The sequence below is a fragment of the Capsella rubella genome, unplaced genomic scaffold (genome assembly GCF_000375325.1).
Source record: "Capsella rubella cultivar Monte Gargano unplaced genomic scaffold, Caprub1_0 scaffold_1, whole genome shotgun sequence".
Taxonomy (NCBI): domain Eukaryota; kingdom Viridiplantae; phylum Streptophyta; class Magnoliopsida; order Brassicales; family Brassicaceae; genus Capsella; species Capsella rubella.
In genome coordinates this window covers 15,872,475-15,891,415 of record NW_006238923.1, presented here as the reverse complement: position 1 = coordinate 15,891,415, position 18,941 = coordinate 15,872,475, and the positions used below count along the sequence as shown (strand labels likewise).

The 18,941-nt window shown below is 34.5% G+C and overlaps 1 protein-coding gene and 2 long non-coding RNA genes across 21 annotated transcripts; 2 read left to right on the top strand and 1 right to left on the bottom strand.

Moving 5' to 3' along the window:
• Positions 1-1,165: 1,165 nt before the first annotated feature.
• LOC17898589 (exocyst complex component SEC3A) lies at positions 1,166-7,822 on the bottom strand. 2 transcript variants are annotated; one of them, XM_023789453.1, is made up of 25 exons: positions 7,574-7,822; positions 6,991-7,061; positions 6,769-6,849; positions 6,534-6,601; positions 6,308-6,410; positions 5,993-6,141; positions 5,473-5,590; positions 5,255-5,359; positions 4,964-5,065; positions 4,736-4,873; positions 4,415-4,543; positions 4,250-4,330; positions 4,096-4,170; positions 3,755-3,925; positions 3,505-3,661; positions 3,343-3,407; positions 3,077-3,250; positions 2,914-2,993; positions 2,608-2,689; positions 2,229-2,326; positions 2,028-2,136; positions 1,865-1,933; positions 1,699-1,764; positions 1,524-1,613; positions 1,166-1,432 (listed from the first exon to the last, which is right to left on the bottom strand). In XM_023789453.1, exons 1-25 carry the CDS (start codon positions 7,746-7,748, stop codon positions 1,322-1,324), a joined length of 2,667 nt encoding a protein of 888 aa, XP_023645221.1. In that variant the 5' UTR covers positions 7,749-7,822; the 3' UTR covers positions 1,166-1,321. The 2 variants fall into 2 exon arrangements, with proteins under 2 accessions (XP_023645221.1, XP_006306737.1); XM_006306675.2 differs by having other exon boundaries at positions 3,080-3,250; positions 7,574-7,821.
• Positions 7,823-9,300: 1,478 nt separating this feature from the next.
• Positions 9,301-12,639, top strand: LOC17900095. Of its 13 annotated transcripts, none has more exons than XR_002835425.1 (9): positions 9,301-9,482; positions 9,581-9,669; positions 9,874-9,986; positions 10,160-10,374; positions 10,511-10,818; positions 10,922-11,054; positions 11,189-11,388; positions 11,467-11,559; positions 12,338-12,639. It is a non-coding gene; the product is annotated as an uncharacterized LOC17900095 (long non-coding RNA). The 13 variants fall into 13 exon arrangements; XR_002835430.1 differs by having other exon boundaries at positions 9,581-9,986; positions 10,511-10,584; positions 10,747-10,818; XR_002835429.1 differs by having other exon boundaries at positions 9,581-9,986; positions 10,511-10,584; positions 10,657-10,818.
• A 2,058-nt stretch (positions 12,640-14,697) lies between these two features.
• On the top strand, positions 14,698-18,151 carry LOC17897538. Of its 6 annotated transcripts, XR_002835438.1 has the most exons (8): positions 14,698-14,837; positions 14,940-15,032; positions 15,223-15,365; positions 15,440-15,828; positions 15,973-16,292; positions 16,385-16,572; positions 16,665-16,858; positions 16,937-18,151. It is a non-coding gene; the product is annotated as an uncharacterized LOC17897538 (long non-coding RNA). The 6 variants fall into 6 exon arrangements; XR_002835441.1 differs by having other exon boundaries at positions 14,698-15,032; positions 15,228-15,365; XR_002835442.1 differs by having other exon boundaries at positions 14,698-15,032; positions 16,221-16,292.
• The last annotated feature ends 790 nt before the right edge of the window (positions 18,152-18,941 follow it).

Genomic DNA, 18,941 nt, shown 5'->3' with positions numbered 1-18,941 from the left:
TTTAATTGGTTTTTGTGTTAAATCAAATGTGCACACACCGGAGAAAAGTACGTTACCGATTTGTCAAACCGGCGAATTGCGATTAATTAAAGAAAATTCTTATTTACAAAAAATAACTAAATAAATTAGAGAGCTTTTATCAATATTCCTTTTTCTTTAAAATGCTATAGGTGTAACATGTTAACATGTTATTATTAACGTGATACTAGCATACGGGCATTGCAAGTATCTTGATATTGCTATTGAGAATTAGTTGTTATAGAACATGATTCATACTTTGCATTCGGGCTTCTTCTACTTGCATTCGCTCTTCACCTCCCGCAGCAAATTCAGAAAAAACAATCAAAATCGTTTATCGCTTCTTCTAACTCCTTCAGCTTTAATGTTTTTTTTTTTTTTTGATAAATCCGATCGGCTGATCCGGTCAGCTCTGGGAGGATCGCACCAAAGTGCTACAATGTGGACTCGTCGCTAATACCTACGTGTTGGGCTACCACATCGCCTGAATCCAGATTAACGCTTTCCGACTAATGCCCGGGGGTAGTGGAGAATCGAACTCAGGTTATGGGAGTTGCACCCTTCCTCCAAGCTCCCTTACCACTAGTCCACCACCTCTTGGGCAGCTTTAATGTTTTAGTTGAGTTGATAGACCGAATTTCGGATTTAAAATTATGCTTTCATGTTTTTATCTTTTTTGTCATAAGACCATGTTTAAAGGTTATAAATTTATAATCATCGATGGTAAGCCTAAATTATTTTCATTTTTAATAAAATATTTACATTCTTAGCAAAAAAAAAAATTCATACTCCGGTTAGAAAATAAACAACTCCTTATAATCCATTGTAAACACATTACTCCGAACAATTTCTAAATGTATGTACATAATACTTTTGGTGCAGGATATTAAGCCAAAAGTTTCCGGATATTCGAATTAAAGATATTTGCGTATCCAAAAAAAATATTGGACATTTAGCGGTTATCGACAAACTGATTTTTTAGCTTTATCCTATAGGATTCTAAACTTTTCTACTCAAAAAACCCAAACTTAGCATTATCCTATAGGATTCTAAACTTTTCTAACCAAAAAACCCAAACCCGAACGGTTCCTACCTGAACTCAACCCGAGTATCTGAATGTCCAGGCCTAGTCCAATATATAAAACTGGAAAAATGGAAAGAAAGAAAGAATTAATTGTGTGCTCATACAGTAGTTGTAACATGACTCGTATCCGTGAAATGACCAAAAACATCATAACAAAGGGCGGCGATATATATATAACAACTGCCTTCAGTTTCGAGGTTCTATCACTTGTTATGTTTTTTACATGGAAGCCAGAAGACCTCTCATTTCAGTTACTCCAGGAACGTTTTCACTCGGGTAAACTTTGGCTACGAGCTGCACAAAGCTCTCATACTTGTCCAGAAACTCCTTCTGTTTAAGTTGACACAACAACACATTGATTCAAACATTGAGCTACACTGTTATTTATTACTCTCTTCAACTTTCAGTTTAAAATTGGTACCTTGCACTTATCCCACAATGATGGTAGCAACTCCTCCGATGCTAAATTCTTCTGCAACTTCTTATACATTGCTGCAATCGATTTGTCCACCTAAACAAAAAAGAGAAGATGTGGAAAGCTATATGTTAAAAGGTCTGTGATTCAATTGAATATACTCCAAGGAACATCTGTTTACCCCGGACAAGCTTGATTTTAACATCTTCCGGAGTTCCATTTTCGACAACCCAAGCTGGAATGGTATCTGAAATACAGAGAACATGTATCAGGTTTTTCTTAACCCTAGAACCCTAAAATAAAATGCTAACACATAGTTTACACAATGAGAAAGTGAAACTACTTACCTCTTCAGGGGTGATAGTATACATGAAATCCTCAATCTTTTTAGCAAACTGGAAAAGTCTTTCAAATTGCTGCAGGGATGAAAGAACACATGATTAACTCCATAAGAATAGAAAAAAGGAGAGAGTTATATACTATTCACTGCAAATAGGAAGCACCACGTACGTAGTAAATTATCATGCTAATGTGGCGTGTACAAGCTTGTTCATATGCTTCACTTGCCTGGTGATAGAACTTGGCTAATGTGGGTACAACATTAGCCAGGTCATACAGGCTGCACACACAAAAATTACAAGGTTAGGGAATATTGGTAGTCAGGAAAAAGAAGACAAACCAAGAGAGACAGAGGGTTAGAAAAAGACCTACCTATTTTGAAAAGCAGCATAATTTTCTAAAAGGAGAATATCTGCATATTTAGGATCTTGCTGGGCAATTTTCTCGAGGGTCACAAACATTATGCTTACCTATAAAACATTATGAGTCCGACTCTGTCAGCTAAAGAGGGAAAGAAAGAAAAGATTTTGATAATTGTAAATGTATAGACAATATGACATATGTTTTATAAATATGTTGTTGTTATTCAAGTCGAGAATGAATCAATTGTGGGTTTCCACATGTGAACTAATATCAGATGCAGAGGTTGGTTTTCTGTTACTGCTTGACTGACAAACAATTTCTTTGCTTCCATGATTTGTGTAATTTTACTGGTCAGTTGCTATAAACTCATAGACATAGCAGTACTCACAAATTTTGTGTATGCCTGATCAACCAAATCTCTAGATTGCCCTTGTATGTACTGTTCCATACGAGTCGCAAGTGCTGCAAATCTATGAAAATAAGACAATAATGTTAGGATAGCTACAAGTAATACTAGAACGATATGTTTGATCACTTAGTCCATCTGACAACAATCTAATAGGGAGAAATAGCTCAGAGGCCAAAAATTGAATGAAATTGTTTACAAGGTGGACGGAAATACTATCTGGTGGGGAAAGAAATAAGTTTCCACATAGCATTTTACTGTTTTTAACAATATGGACCTCCTGATTACCTTGGAATATATGGCAAGACACCCATCTGTCGTACATTACGTTCATTTCTTTCAATTTGGTGACAAGCTTCATCAACAAACTGCAGTTAAAAAAAAAATTGAATCGATGAGTAGGAATGGTATGTCAGGAATAAAAAATTAAAGAGTCTCTGAGTAGACAGACTACACGGCTGAATTGCATAGAAACCCTCGACTCCAGATCTCCAAGCAAAAGGCGAACAAATCCTGCAGCATCAGCTTTCTGACCAGACAGATAACGTTCCGTTATACCATGCATTGATATACACCGTAGAGGATCTATTTTATATGCCCAGTCAACAACAGCATAGAAATCCTCCTGCAGTGAAAATAATCAAGTCCCTTTAGTAAGATAAATGAAAGATGACTCCAGATTTTAACGTAGAAACCTTATTTTGAGGGACATCTTACCTGAATACCATCAAGTAAATCTTGAAGAGATTCATTCAATGCTGTCAGGTCTGGGGAAGTTTTAGCTGCAAAATTGGAAAATTTGTATGCTTTCAGAACCATTAGACCTCATAATACGAGGATGTAGCCAAAGCTTTACTGATGGTTGCAGTTTGGGATTACCAGTCTTCTTGTCAGTCTCATCAATGTCCATGATCCCCAAATCATCATCATCATTACCATCGTCATTGTTGGACCGGTTTTTATTATCAGTGCCAGCACCTCCAGGTGGAGCAAGAGCTGGTACCTCAAAGCACATAAAGTGCGCGAAAAAGGAACTCTGTAGTATGAAGCAAAAAAGAAACATGAGGATTTAGTACATACATCAGTTACATCTAAAGGCCAAACAGAAAATCATTGGGTTAACAATTACCTCATCTACAAGAAGCGGGATGAATATTGTTAGCATTTTGGCATAAGCATCTGACACTGCAGAGGTGTCAGTGTTTGCATTCTGACTAGAACCCGTCGATCCTTCTAGCCAGACAGTAGGATTTCGTGATACTTTTGTGCTTGCACGAAGCTCATTCGCGAATTCACGAGCCTGTATATGTTGAAGAAACAAATCTTTGGCAACTGGATATTTTGAAGAAAAAATGATTGCTGAATATCCACGCATTTTAACATTCAGTTCGTTTTTAGCAGCTTTAGTCAATTAAGAATCCCAGTAAATCTGTGGTCAAGTGGAGAAAATAAGGAATATTTGCTACTCACCTCTCGGCGAAGGAGCAAGTTTAGGGAGCTGCAGTATGCTTTTCTCAATGGCCCCAAACAATTCTTATCAAGACCCTGAAAAGAGAGAGGAGACAAGTTTTCAACGTACTGCATAGGGCATTTAGAATGTCACGTAGTCATTTCTCGGTTGTACCTTTAAATGTTGCAAAAGACGAGCATATGTTCTGCATTTATACCGTAAATCTGCGTGGTCAGGCCTCTTCAGCTGCCCTCTCTGTTTACAAGACGCGGCAATTGATATTCAGAATTAATCTTTACAATTCATACTGGAAAGATGAAAATTTTACAAAAGGAGTACCTGGGAAAAGTAGCTTTTGTCGCTGATCATGAAATCTACCAAACTGGCAAAGTAGTTTCTCAAGAACTCAGAAGCTCTCCTTACAAAAGTAGCTTTTAATTTTTCTAGTTCTGCTCTTTTCTCTCTTACCTGAAGAAAATAAAGCATGGGTGTCCCAAATTCAGGTAACTGTACAAAACCTAGATATTTCTATGAATGATTCAGACAATTAATTTTCTTTTTAAACCACTACATGTATTGTAATAAACCAAGCTCTCTTAACTGAAAAACATATATAAATAATGATGAGCGAATAAGAAAGATCTAAGTGCATAGTCATACAGCTCGCATATTAGCATAGATAGGATCTAAGTTGGGCACTTCAAGACCCCTTAAAGCTTTGGCTAACCACTCGCAAGCCTCGATATTTTGGAGCATGTCTGCTTCATCAAATGAGCCTCCTGTTAGGGACGCTGCGTACTGTAATCACACAACATTTTTATAAGCGAACCAAGAGATGAGAAGCAAGCACAAAAAAAACTCACATGTTTAAGATAATGTGAAACAAACCTCAGAAGGCACACGCAGTCTCTCAATAACTTTATCAAGTTCCTCAATGAGAGCTTTATTGTTTACAGACTGCATCTCTAGCTTGTTGTTTCGAGTTTCTATCTGGATACCACACAAGAAAGTGAGAATATGTGTTGACATATAAAGCTAATGATCAGTCCAGCAACACAAATACTTGAAATCAATTCTCTCTTTCTCTCGCAGTTTCCAGAAGTAATATGAAAGGCATAATCAGCCACAAATAATAAAACAAATCATCAGGAATGATCATTTAAAGGGAGTGAGTCCTACCGATTCAATATCTTCCCTCATGTGTCTAAGTTTAACGTTGAATATTCCTAACCATTCATCCATGTCATCAACAATATTTGTAGCTGCCTCTAGTCCATTCAAAACCTGAAAAAATGAAGATGAGCATATAAACAAAAAAAAATTAAACAGTGATCATCCCATCAACTGTTCATATACCAAGATAGTCTTCAGAATAATGATTAGCGAAACATGATTACCTCATCTACTAACGGTTCGCTTTCCAGAATTGCATGTACATTTGCTGCTTCAAGAGCTTGGAGCTCTCGCTTCAGCCTTTCAGAAAATGCCTCAGCTTCACCAATTCCCATTACATAACTGTATAAGTCAAATATATCAGTCAAGTGAACAAACTGAAAAAATAAGTGGAACAGATAACTGCTTCCACTATTTACTTATCCCCGGCAACCTAGTCTTCAGAGAGACAACGCCAATAGTATATGTTTAATACAATCAAGAGGAAAAATAAGGAAGTGGTTCAACAATAACTATGAATGCTGGACATACAAACAATTCTGCTTAGTCAGAAACCTAGTGCCATAAGCTTTAACTTAATGGGAAGGAGTCATGGGTTATTTACTCTTATGTCTTCAAGACAAAGTAGATAGTAAAAAGTCCTCCTTTGTAAAACATATACTATTGTTTACGTAAGAAAACAGGAGGAAATGCGTGAATAGAAAGGATTTAACCAAATGATGACAGGAAAAGAAAACGACATACGTTCCCAAAAGAGCCTCCATATCCTCTTCCTCGGCCTGTGAGACTAGTTCTTTCTCAACAGTAACTTTTAATTCGCTTTCTGTTACAGTTTCAGCAACAGGCTCACCATCTTCTGTACTTCTTTGAGTAGTGACTACTGGAGTGTTATCCTAGACCAATAATATGAAACATAAAGAAAAAGCAGATAAAATTATTATATGAAAAGCACTCACGTATCTGAAAGAGAAATGAGAATAACAAGTACATACAAACGCATGTTTTGAAATTAAGAGACTTAGACAAAAAACAGAAGACAGAAAAAGTTATAATCCGCACCTTAGCCCAAAGGGCCATCTCGACAATATCTATACCAACAACTTTGGGAAGGCGGCCTAATACGTCTTTGCATATGTTCAATATGCAAACTAAAAGTCGGTTCCTACAATCATGATAAACAAGGGTATGTATTTTGATGATCAAAACTATAATAACAAATATATCATTGCTTATGATCAATACTTCACATATTGTAAGAGTTAATGGATATTCCTAACTGCAGTACCTGTCATCAGTGTTGCGCATGGTCCACTGAGGAGGAGCAACACTTTGACTCCTGAGATTATCGAACCCCTAAAAGACTAAGCATCAGCAAAAGCAGGGGAGAAATGGAAAATATTAAACAGTATTTTACGGTTATGCATTCTTTTTTATGTTCCGTTTCTTATACTATATACTACAAATATCTCTTCTTGAAATCTTACATACACCACTTCAATAAAATCATTGAGTAATCTTACCAGGGTAAAAGTGCATCCACTTGGGTCATTAGTTATGACTTCCACCTTTGACAGATGCTTAAGTTTATACATTTTAGCAGGCTGGAACAACAAAAGAATTATAAAACATCATGTTCAATCTAAACTTCGAGAATATCAATCCATTTTTTTCTCTTCAAAATGTTAAACCCTGTGAATTTCTTGTGAAAGTGTGCCTCATTTAGAAAAATAGATGAAGAATACCTCAAGGACTCCTCCACTTGAATACTTCATGACTCGAAGAAATGCTTTCTTCCGTTGACCCTTCGATTTTACTGTAGAAAGCAGAATAAAAACGCATACTCAGTTGAATACAGCTCTTACGAACCTGATAATATCTAACAAGAATGCTTGAAACATGGATCCACGGCATCATATTATCCACTTGATACAGAACACAACACAAGTTCTCCCCAAGCACACTGCATTGTTTCACCTAATAGAGTAAACACTACGGAAATTTTTTCAGCTAACAGGAAAGCCTTTTTCAGCTCCAAAGAGTCTTGATATTGCCAAGAACAGTGAAATTAAAGGATTTTGAATTCCACAGATTCATTTCCATAGCTCCATCCCCAAATCATTCGTTCCTATGCTTATCTTAATACCAGTGGAAATCAACTTTGCGACTGTACAGGAAACAAAACTCCGATCTAATGCACTAGAATTCCAAACTTAAAGCTTAATTTAGGGAAGAAAAAAAAACCACGATCGAGTGATTGAAAGTGAAATGAATCCAGAAAATGAAATCAAATCTGAAAAATTGAGAAGAAGAAGAAGAAGGAATCACCGGAAAGAGCGAGAACCCTGGGTTTAGCCATTTGTCGACCCAATTTCCCAGACTTGCCCCAAACACCGCGACTCTTGGCGACGCGTATCGACATAACGATCGATTGTTTAGTCCCTTCGATCCCAGCCTCGCAAGCTCGCCGTAGCTCTTCATCGTCGGCGCTTGATTTCGCCATTGTTGTTGTTGCGCTTCTCTCTCGCTCTGCGGATCCAGCAAGGAGGGTGGTGACGATGACCGGTAAAAAGAGAACGAGAAATTTATTAGGCTTTACGACGGATTAAGAAAAATAATCTCTTTTGTTCCCATTTCAGTAATTATTTTCTAATTATACGTGGTAAGGGCAAGCCATTTTTTGAAAAACATAGTCCACTTATTTAACAATTTAATAGAGCATTATAATTTATTTTATTTTTTTGAAAAAAATAAATAAATTTTGCTGATTTGAGTGTTTTCACGCCCGGACCGATTAACCCGCGACTCGGGCATTTCTCTGATTTGGGTTTAGTGCTAAAATCCAGCAATTTCAAAACCGTAAAAACCCAAAAATACCCGCTATTAATCTGTGACCCGGTTGGTTCAACTAGTTCACCGAGTATTGGATCAAAAAATTAAATTATAATTTTAAAAATAATTATAAGTAAAATCTAAGATTTTAATTATTTTAAAACTCTTTTTAACTTTCTCAATCAACACACAACACATCATTTTTCGTAGTTCATCATAATTTTTCTATACATTTTATTTTTTCTCTTTTATTTTGAAAATTCATGGTTATCTGATGTTAAATATATATTGCTAATTGTTCATGTTTTGATTTGTGATGTTTTATTAGTGTGTTTTGTTTTTTATACTTTTTCTAGATTTGAAATATTTAGTCAATTTATTATTATTGTTATTAGTATTTATATTTTGTTAATTCATAAAAGTATATAATATATAAATAAATTTTAATTAATTAAACCGTGGTCGAATCCGGTCAACCTTAAGACCCGGTGATCCGGAAGCTAGTCCGGTTCACCACCATCCAGGTCGGGTTTAAAAACATTGAACGTGTCCATAATTACTAATTACAATTCAAGTAAATGTGTACGTGTCATTTTTATTTTTTTTTGAGTCAAAACGTATAAACTCAAACAAAACTTTAGAAAGCAGGAGTTATTGGACGTGTTCGGGAACTAGTCGCCGCGAGGATGCTTCGCAACCAGAAAAACACTCGTACTTTTCTTTCAGTTCTTCCTCTTTTTTTTTTTTTTTTTTCAATCTCTGCGACTTAAATTTCAATATTTCGGAGTGGTCAGATTAATTAGCGACAACACCTACACCAAAAAGAAAACAAATAATTATAATTGAGAATTGACAAAAATTTACATTTTACCCTTTAAAATACTTGTAATTACAATAAGCTCCTCCTACCGTTGCCAATCCTGGATTCCCACGAGATACCCCATATGTGTTTATCTTCACTGACCATGCTATCATACGCTCCATACGTACCGGTCCAGCAAACGAACTCCGGTTAGCTACATTCGCCTTTAACCCGATAACGACACTTGCCGTTACTTCCAAACACGTTGTGAGATTAATCAGACCGTTGTGGATTAATCAGACCGTTGTGAGTGAAATTAATATAAAGTTTCCTTTTTTCTTTTGAACATCTTAATTTATTTGTTCTCTCTACTTATCGCTCCTTCTTCTTCTTCTTCATTCTTCCTTGAAAGAGAAAAAAACTCTCTTTTTCTTCTTCTTCTTCTTCTACGTACCTACTATTTTTCTTCTTCTTCTTCTACGTACATACAGAGTTCACTGTGAATTCCGATGATGATGATGATGATCCATCCATGTAGAGAGAGAGAGAGACATATTGAAATCAAAGCAAACGAGGCGATATGATGATTGGTGATCCGTAAGGGTAAGTATTTATATCTTATCGTTTCGTTTTGTTACATTGATTGGATCAGAAATCAGATCGATCTCTTCCTCTGTATTCATCTTCTTCTTCTTCTACAGCCTAAATCAATATCGATTCATTGAATCTAGTCACCAGAGACTTAGGGCGAATTTCAAAACTCAAAAGTGAAAGAGAGGAATCGAGCGAGGTATTTCGTAATAATCTTCTTGATTTGAATATGAAACCTAGACTTTGTTATATACTCGTTGTGGATAGAGATGATTTTTGTGAATGGTTTAATTAGAGATGATGATGTTTAGTGTCTGAGAATGATGAATACCTAATTGTACAAATCAAACCCCATACTTTGTTGTGGATAAGACTAGGAAGTTGTTTGTTTGGATTCACACAGATAGCCTCGTAGAGAAGTTGCAACCATGTCTGTGTAGCATCTCGTCTTATTGCTAAACAACTAACGATTAGGGAAAAAGAAGTTGGTTACAACGTTCCCAGAACCGTGCTTAAGTAAGCAATGTCTCTCTTCTTTATAATCTTATTATGTACTTGTGGTCTAATCATGTGTTACTTAATATGACTATGTACTTGTTGACTGATGTTATGCTCCTCAAACTGATTATTCTCGATGATGTGCTCTTTGTTCTTCTCGGCTAACATTGTTGAGACTTCCCTAACTATAGATGGTGTTGTGTCTACATACGTCATTGAACCACGAAGAATTCGTGTTGAGTCATTGTTGGTAAGGCAGAGAAGAGTTGTTACAGGCTTTATACAGAGGAGTAAGCAAGTAATGACTTGCAGCCCTTGGATTCACCACATATGGCAAAGATGCTCATAGTGACTCCTCAATTCAATTGCTCAAACGAGATTATCTCTGTTTCATCCCTTGTCTCAGGTACGCCTTTACTTTTTTTATATTTATTATTGCTAGCTTTGGTTAGGTATTGAATTAAGGATAGGCTTAAACTTGCTACTAATTTCCATTCTGCAACTAGAACTCATATTTTTCTTCCATGTGTATATGATTACAGTATTAGAGTTAGGTGTTATCCCCAGCATTCTCTAGTCTGGGTTCTGCATACCCTTGGTTAGGGGTATATCCTAAGTAAGTGTTGATGCAGATAAATACTAGTTGCAGTTTCTCAGTTATTCTCTCTCATGTGGCAAATGGTATCAGTATCATCGCCTCTATGCATCTGCTGACGACCTATTCCATTGACCTCCTTTGTTATAAACACCAATTCTTTCTCTGCTTTATTCGGCTTAGAGAGGCTCAAAAAGCAGCAGATGCTAGGTTTGGACACATTGATGGTTGTCTACCATGCTTTTAAGCAAAACAGTAAGTGATTATCCCTTTTTCTTCCTCTTTTGTTTATAGCTCTGCTTTAGACAATTAAAATTTACTGTAACTAACTTGGTCAACGTAAATTTCTCACTCACAGTCGATGAAGATCCCAATTGGTGCTGTGAAAACTTGCATCAAAATCTGCAGGCAATGTTAGACGGTAGCTAGCCCGGATAATGTCAAGATTCAACTTGAAGAGGTGCAGCACTCATTTTAACTACTATATGAATGTAAGCAAGACCTCACTTAGAGCGCAATGGCCATTATTTGACAGCCAAAGACAACCAAGTCAGTTTATATTGTTGTTTCCATTTAAACATTGTTCTCTTATGTTCATCTCATGGTTAAAATTCTTGGTTGGCAGGTGGTTCATTTGCATCCATCAAATTTCTTGGATCACAAACCTTGGCGGGTAAGTTCTTTTCATATCTCCTCATGAAGCTTTGTCCTCGAGAAGCTTTGTAAGAAGAGAGAAAGGAACAATCATATCCTCATATGTCAACGTTTAAATCTACTTGGACAAGAGAAGCAATCCGTAAGAGGAGGATTAAATGGTGAATTGAGGTATTAGCATGTTCGTAATAATCATCATCTTTTAATTTGATTTGTAAATTAAATTTCTATGGTGTGTGTAACAAACAGGTAGCTGCTCCCTCTCATTTGTGGTTTTAAATATCAGAACAACCACCAAGTCGCCTCAGGATGCTCAAGAGTCAAGACATCACAGCCTTGTAGGTATACCATACACTTTCTTACCTTTTTTTTTGGTTTAATTAAGAGTAATGAGTTTGATTTTAAAATATACAATAAAAAGGAGAAATACCTCAAATAGCACTAAAATATGTTTTATGAACAATGCACAAACTCCATAAATTTCCAAAAATAGCACTAATTAACACAATTACAATATGCTAAATAATTTTCAAGAATTTTTTTAAAGGTTTGGGTTGATTATTTTACATTTAGCATATAGTTTTTTAAGGGGTAGGGTCGAATCTAAGATTTAATTTTGAAATATAGTGCTAATTTTGGGAAATAGGAGAGTGTGTGCTAAGTTTGGAAGAAAATTTTAAATTAGTGCTATTTGAGATTTTTTCACAAATAAAAAAGACAAAAAAATTATGTTTTTTCATTTCTGATTTTTATGATTCAATACTAAATATCAAGGTTTTCACCAAAGAATTTTCAAGTAACTAATTTAAAATTTTAATTTAACCAAATTTTTTTCTTATACTTGTTTCGTAAGTGTTAAATTATAATGCGTTGAAAAACAAACCGGACTTAGCATCCAGTCCCTTTGTGGTTCGTTAGTTTGGTGTAAAAGTTCAACATGTTTTTACGAATTGTAAATTTTACACGATTAGTTAATAAGTTTAAAGGTTTTTTATACTTTATATTTTTAACCAAAATTTTTTCATTATATATAAAATGTCTTAAATTATTAACTAAATGTTTTGGTTAGGCACTTTGCGATTTGCATATTACCCATTCCTATTCTTGATTTTGTGTATAGTTGCAATCTACATAGAAACTAACCATGTGTTCGATGAAGGCAAAAACATACTGTCAAATTGCAGATATCGTCACCCACCATAATCAAATTTCTAGCTTACAGTCCAAGAGTAACTACACAATATATTGTTCGCATCTTGAAGGGGGACAATTGGAGTAAATAGTTCACTGTTACATTTATTTAATCTGGTTAACTTAGTATACTTGTATTCATCAACTTGTAAAGATTTACATCTTTATATTTTTCATATATCTGATTTGTAATATACACCTTCTAACATGGGTTTTTTTTTATTATTGTTACATGAGTACACAAAAAAAAAATCTGAAATTTCTCTATGTACCTCATTTGAGAGACGACTTAGAAACAAAAATGCCACTTGCCTTTTTCTGATTGGTCAGGTACACTTTTTATAATTTAATTATTAAATTAATAATCTATTTATTAGATATTGATTAAAATATTATACTTTGAGAAACCCACTGAGACGTTACTGTTCGATGCTCTTATATGTTAATGTTTCACCTGTAGCCAAAGCACTAAAAAGTCAAAAAGTGTTTGATCTTCGGAGCACTCTAAAGTTTCAATATTTGGTTTTTGAGATTTACATATTTTCCCAGTTTAGTATTTGGTCACATTTTAATATTTCGTATGTTTATTAGGCTTTACGACGGATTAAGAAAGTTGAATAATCTCTTTTGTTCCCATTTCAGTAATTATTTTCTAATTATACGTGGCAAGGGCAAGCCATTTTTTGAAAAACATAGTCCACTTATTTAACAATTTAATAGAGCATTATAATTTAATTTATTTTTTTGAAAAAATTAAATAAATTTTGCTGATTTGAGTGTTTTCACGCCCGGACCGGACCTGCCGGTTAACCCGCGACTCGGGCATTTCTCCGGTTTGGGTTTAGTGCTAAAATCCAGCAATCTCAAAACCGCAAAAACCCAAAAAACCCGCTATTAACCCGTGACCCGGTTGGTTCAACTAGTTCACCGGGTCTTGGATCAAAAAATTAAATTATAATTTTGAAAATAATTATAAGTAAAATCTAAGATTTTAATTATTTTAAAACTCTTTTTAACCTTCTCAATCAACACACAACACATCATTTTTCGTAGTTGATCATAATTTGTCTATACATTTTATTTTTTCTCTTTTATTTTGAAAATTCATGGTTATCTGATGTTAAATATATATTGCTAATTGTTCATGTTTTGATTTGTGATGTTTTATTAGTGTGTTTTTTTTTTAATACTTTTTCTAGATTTGTAATTTTTAGTCAATTTATTATTATTGTTATTAGTATTTATATTTTGTTAATTCATAAAAGTATATAATATATAAATAAATTTTAATTAATTAACCCGTGGTCGAATCCGATCAACCCTAAGACCGGTGACCCGGAAGCTAGTCCGATTCACCATCCAGGTCGGGTTTAAAAACATTGAACGTGTCCATAATTACTAATTACAATTCAATTAAATGTGTACGTGTCATATTTTTTTTTTTTTTTTTTGAGTCAAAACGTATAAACTCAAACAAAACTTTAGAAAGCATGAGTTATTGGACGTGTTCGGGAACTAGTCGCCGCGATGATGCTTCGCAACCAGAAAAACACTCATTCTTTTCTTTCAGTTCTTCCTCTTTCTTTTTTTTTAATTTCAATCTCTACAACTTAAATCTCAATATTTAAATGGGTGTAAAGTGACACTTGCAAGATTCGAACTCACCATCTCTCATATATTATATGTGTAAACATAACCATTTTGCTACATTGATTATTATGTACAAAGTAAATTTTTAAACAATTTATAGGTTACTGGTGGCAGCTGCCACCACCACCTATAACGTAGGTCCGCCCCTGACAACACCTACACCGTAATTTTGAAATTGCGATCGTCGCTCGCTCCATTAAGTATAAAAAATTAGAAAAGGAAATTAAAGAATTTTAATTGAGAATTAACAAAATTCACATTTTACCCTTTAAAATACTTGTAATTACAATAAGCTCCTCCTGCCGTCGCCAATCTTGGATTCCCACGAGATGCCCCATCTGTGTTGATCTTCACCGACCATGCTATCATACGCTCCATACGTACCGGTCTAGCAAACGAACTCCGGTTAGCTACATTCGCCTTTAACCCGATAACGACACTTGCCGTTACTTCCAAACACGTTGTGAGATTAATCAGACCGTTGTGGATTAATCAGACCGTTGTGGATTAATCAGACCGTTGTGAGATTAATCAGACCGTTGTGAGTGAAATATAAAGTTTCCTTTTTCTTTTGAACATCTTAATTTATTTGTTCTCTCTACTTATCGCTCCTTCTTCTTCTTCTTCATTCTTCCTTGAAAGAGAAAAAAACTCTCTTTTTCTTCTTCTTCTTCTTCTTCTACGTACATACAGAGTTCACTGTGAATTCCGATGATGATGATGATACATCCATGTAGAGAGAGAGACATACTGAAATCAAAGCAAACCGATCCGTAAGAGTAAGTATTTATATCTCATCGTTTCGTTTCGTTTCATTAATTGAATGATCGATCAGAAATCAGATCGATCTCCTCCTCTGTATTCATCTTCTTCTTCTACAGCCTAAATCAATATCGTTTCACAGAGACGGTTTCACCAGAGACTAGCTAGGGCGGAATTCAAAACGCAAAAGTGAAAGAGAGGAATCGAGCGAGGTATTTCGTAATAATCTTCTTGATTTGAATATGAAACCTAGACTTTGTTATATACTCGTTGTGGATAGAGATGATGTTTATGAATGGTTTAATTAGAGATGATGATGTTTAGTGTCTGAGAATGATGAATACCTAATTGTAAATTAGGTTTATTTGTACTAATCAAAACCCATACTTTGTTGTGGATAAGACCAGGAAGTTGTTTGGTTGGATGCACACAGATAGCCTCGTAGAGGAGTTGTAGCCATGTCTGTGTAGCGACTCGTCGTGTTGCTAAACAACTAACTATTGGGGAAAAAGAAGTTGGTTAATGGTTACAACGTTCGTTTTGAAGTAAGCAATGTCTCTCTTCTTTATAATCTTATTATGTACTTTTGGTCTAATCATATGTTACTTAATATGACTAGGTACTTGTTGACTGATGTTATGCTCCTCAAAACTGATTATTCTCGATGATGTGCTCTTTGTTCTTCTCGGCTAACATTGTTGAGACTTCCCTAACTATAGATGGGGTTGTGTCAACATACGTCATTGAACCACAAAGAATTCGTGTTGAGTCATTGTTGGTGTCCCCGATTTCAGAGGCAGAGAAGAGTTTTTTACAGGGCTTTATACAGAGCAGTAATGACTTGCTGCCCCAGAACTATCCTGAAATACTTGGGAGAGCACTGCATCTGCATGATGAAGGTAACTTGACAATGACAGGTGAGATAATGAGTGATCAGTTCCCCTTGGATCCACCACATATGGTGAAGATGCTCAAACGAGATTCTCTCTGTTTCAGCCCTTGTCTCAGGTACGCCTTTACTTTTTTTTTTATATATATATTATTACTAGCTTTGGTTAGGTATGGAGTTAAGGATAGGCTTAAACTTGCTACCTATTTCCATTCTGCAACCAGAACTCATATTTTTCTTCCATGTGTATGATTATCATTTAGAATTACAGTATTAGAGTTAGGTGTTATCCCCAACAGTGTCTAGTCTGAGTTCTGCATACCCTTGGTTAGGGGTATATCCTAAGTAAGTGCTAATGCAGATAAATACTAGTTGCAATTTCTTAGTTATTCTCTCTCATGAAGCAAATGGTATCAGTGTCATGGCCTCTATATGCATCTGCTGACGACCTCTTCCATGGACCTCTTCTGTTATATAAACACCAATTCTTTCTCTGCTTTATTCGGCTTAGAGAGGCTCACAAAGCAGCAGATGCTAGGTTTGGACATATTGATGATTGTCTACCATGCTTTTAAGCAAAACAGTAAGTGATTATTATCCCTTTCTCTTCCTCTTTTGGTTATACGTAGCTGCTTTAGACAATTAAACTGACTTGGTCAATGTAAATGCTCATAGTCGATGAAGATCCCAATTGGTGCTGTGAAAACTTCATCAACAACAGAGCAATGAAATCTGCACATAATGTTAAGACACTAGATAGCAGCTAGTCCAGATAATGTCAAGGCCATGCTTGTCGGTTATATTTCATGCAAGTGCCTCACTTAGAACGCACTGGCCATTACTTGACAGCCAAAGACAACCAAGTTTGTCAAGAAAAAAATCAGTTTATATTGTTGTTTCCATTTAAACATTGTTCTCTTATGTTCATCTCATGGTTAAAATTCTTGGTTGGCAGGTGGTTCATTTGCATCCATCAAATTGCTTGGATCACAAACCTCGGTGGGTAAGCTCTTTACATATCTCCTCATGAAGCTTTGTCCTCGAGAAGCTTTGTAAGAAGAGAGAAAGGGACAATCATATCCTCACATGTCAACGTTTAAATCTATTTGGACAAGAGAAGCAAAGAGGAGGATTATATGGTGAATCGAGGTATTAGCATGTTCGTAATAATCATCATCTTTTAATTTGATTTGTAAATTAAATTTATATGGTGTGTGTAACAAACAGGTAGCTGCTCCCTCTCGTTTGTGGTTTTAAATATCAGAACAACCACCAAGTCGCCTCAAGATGCTCAAGAGTCAAGACATCACAGCCTTTCAGGTATACCATACACTTTCTAACTTTTTTTTTTAATTAAGAGAAATGATTTTTTATTTTTAAATATACAATAGAAAAAAAGAAAGAGAAATACCTTCAAATAGCACTAAAATATGTTTTATGAACAATAATAGCACACTTCCATTGATTTCTAATAATATCACTAATTAACAAAATTACAATATGCTAAATAATTTTTAAGAATTTTTTTTAAGGTTTGGGTTGACTATATTACATTTAGGATATAGTTTTTTAGGGGGGTAGGGTTTATTTTTTTGAATCTAAGATTTCATTTTGAAATTTTAATTTTGAAATATAGTGCTAATTTGGGAAAATAGGAGAGTATGTGCTAAGTTTGGAAGAAAATTTTAAATTATTGTTATTTTTGAGAATTCCCACAAATAAAAAAGACAAAAAAAAATTATGTTTCTTCATTTCTGATTTTTATGATTCAAAACTAAATATCAAGGTTTTTTACCAAAGAATTTTCAAGTAACTAATTTTAATTTTTAATTTAACCAAATTGTTTTCTTATACTTGTTTAGTAAGTGTTAAATTATAATGCGTTGAAAAACAAACCGGACTTAACATCCAGTCCCTTTGTGGTTTGTTAGTTTGGTGTAAAAGTTCAACATGTTTTTACGAATTGTAAATTTTACGCGCTTAGTTAATACGTTTTAAGGTTTTTATAATTTTTATTTTTAACCAAAATTTTTTCATTATATATAAAATGTGTTAAATTATTAACTAAATTTTTGGTTAGGCACTTTGCGATTTGCATATTCCATTCCTATTCTTGATTTTGTGTATAGTTGCAATCTACATAGAACCCAATCATGTGTTTGATGAACGCACAAAACATACTATCAAATTGCAGATATCGTCACCTACCCTAATCAAATTTCTAGCTTACAGTCCAAGATGAATTACAGAATATATTCTTCGCATCTTGAAGGGGGACTATTGGAGTAAATAGTTCATTGTTCCATTTATTTAATCTGGTTAACTTTTTTTTTTTTTGTCATCATTACAAATTATACGTCTCTCTTTGAGAGGGACCATACTCGAACCCGGATCTGGTGAGAAGGCAACAGAGGTGAGAACCACTAGCCCACTTGTCCTTCTCTCTAGTTAACTTAGTATACTTGTATTCAAATACTTGTACATATACATATACTTGTACTCAAATTCTCTAATAATATGATGAGTATGAACACTCAAATTCTCTAATATGGATGAAAGCAAAAGAGTTACATTACATACTTGTATGGTGTTTATAACATTACATACTTGTAAAGATTTACATCTTTATCTTTTTCATATATATGATTTGTAATATACACCTTCTAACATGGGTTTTTTTTTATTATTGTTACATGAGTATACAAAAAAAAAATCTGAAATTTCTCTTGAGAGACGACTTAGAAACAAAAATGCCACTTGCCTTTTTTTAGATTGACCAGCTACACTTTTTATAATTTAATTATTAAATTAATAATCTATTTATTAGATATTGATTAAAATAGTATACTTTGAGAAACCCACTGAGGCGTTACTGTTCGATGCTCTTATATGTTAATGTTTCACCTGTATCCAAAACACTAAAAAAATCAAAAAGTGTTTGATCTTCGGAACACTCTAAAGTTTCAATATTTGGGTTTTGAGATTTACATATTTTCCCAGTTTAGTATTTGGTCACATTTTAATATTTCGTATGTTTACCATTAATTTTTAATTAATCGTATAAAAAAACAACCAATAAGAAGATAACACGTAGTATGAGAGGGTGTAATGAGATATTTAGAGGCCTACAGAAGATACTGTTTTTACCTCCTCTCCTCTTTTTTCAGCTTTTTGGCTATTTATTAAATTTTTAATGTTTAAGATATTTCTTTGAGTTAACTGGAGATGCTCT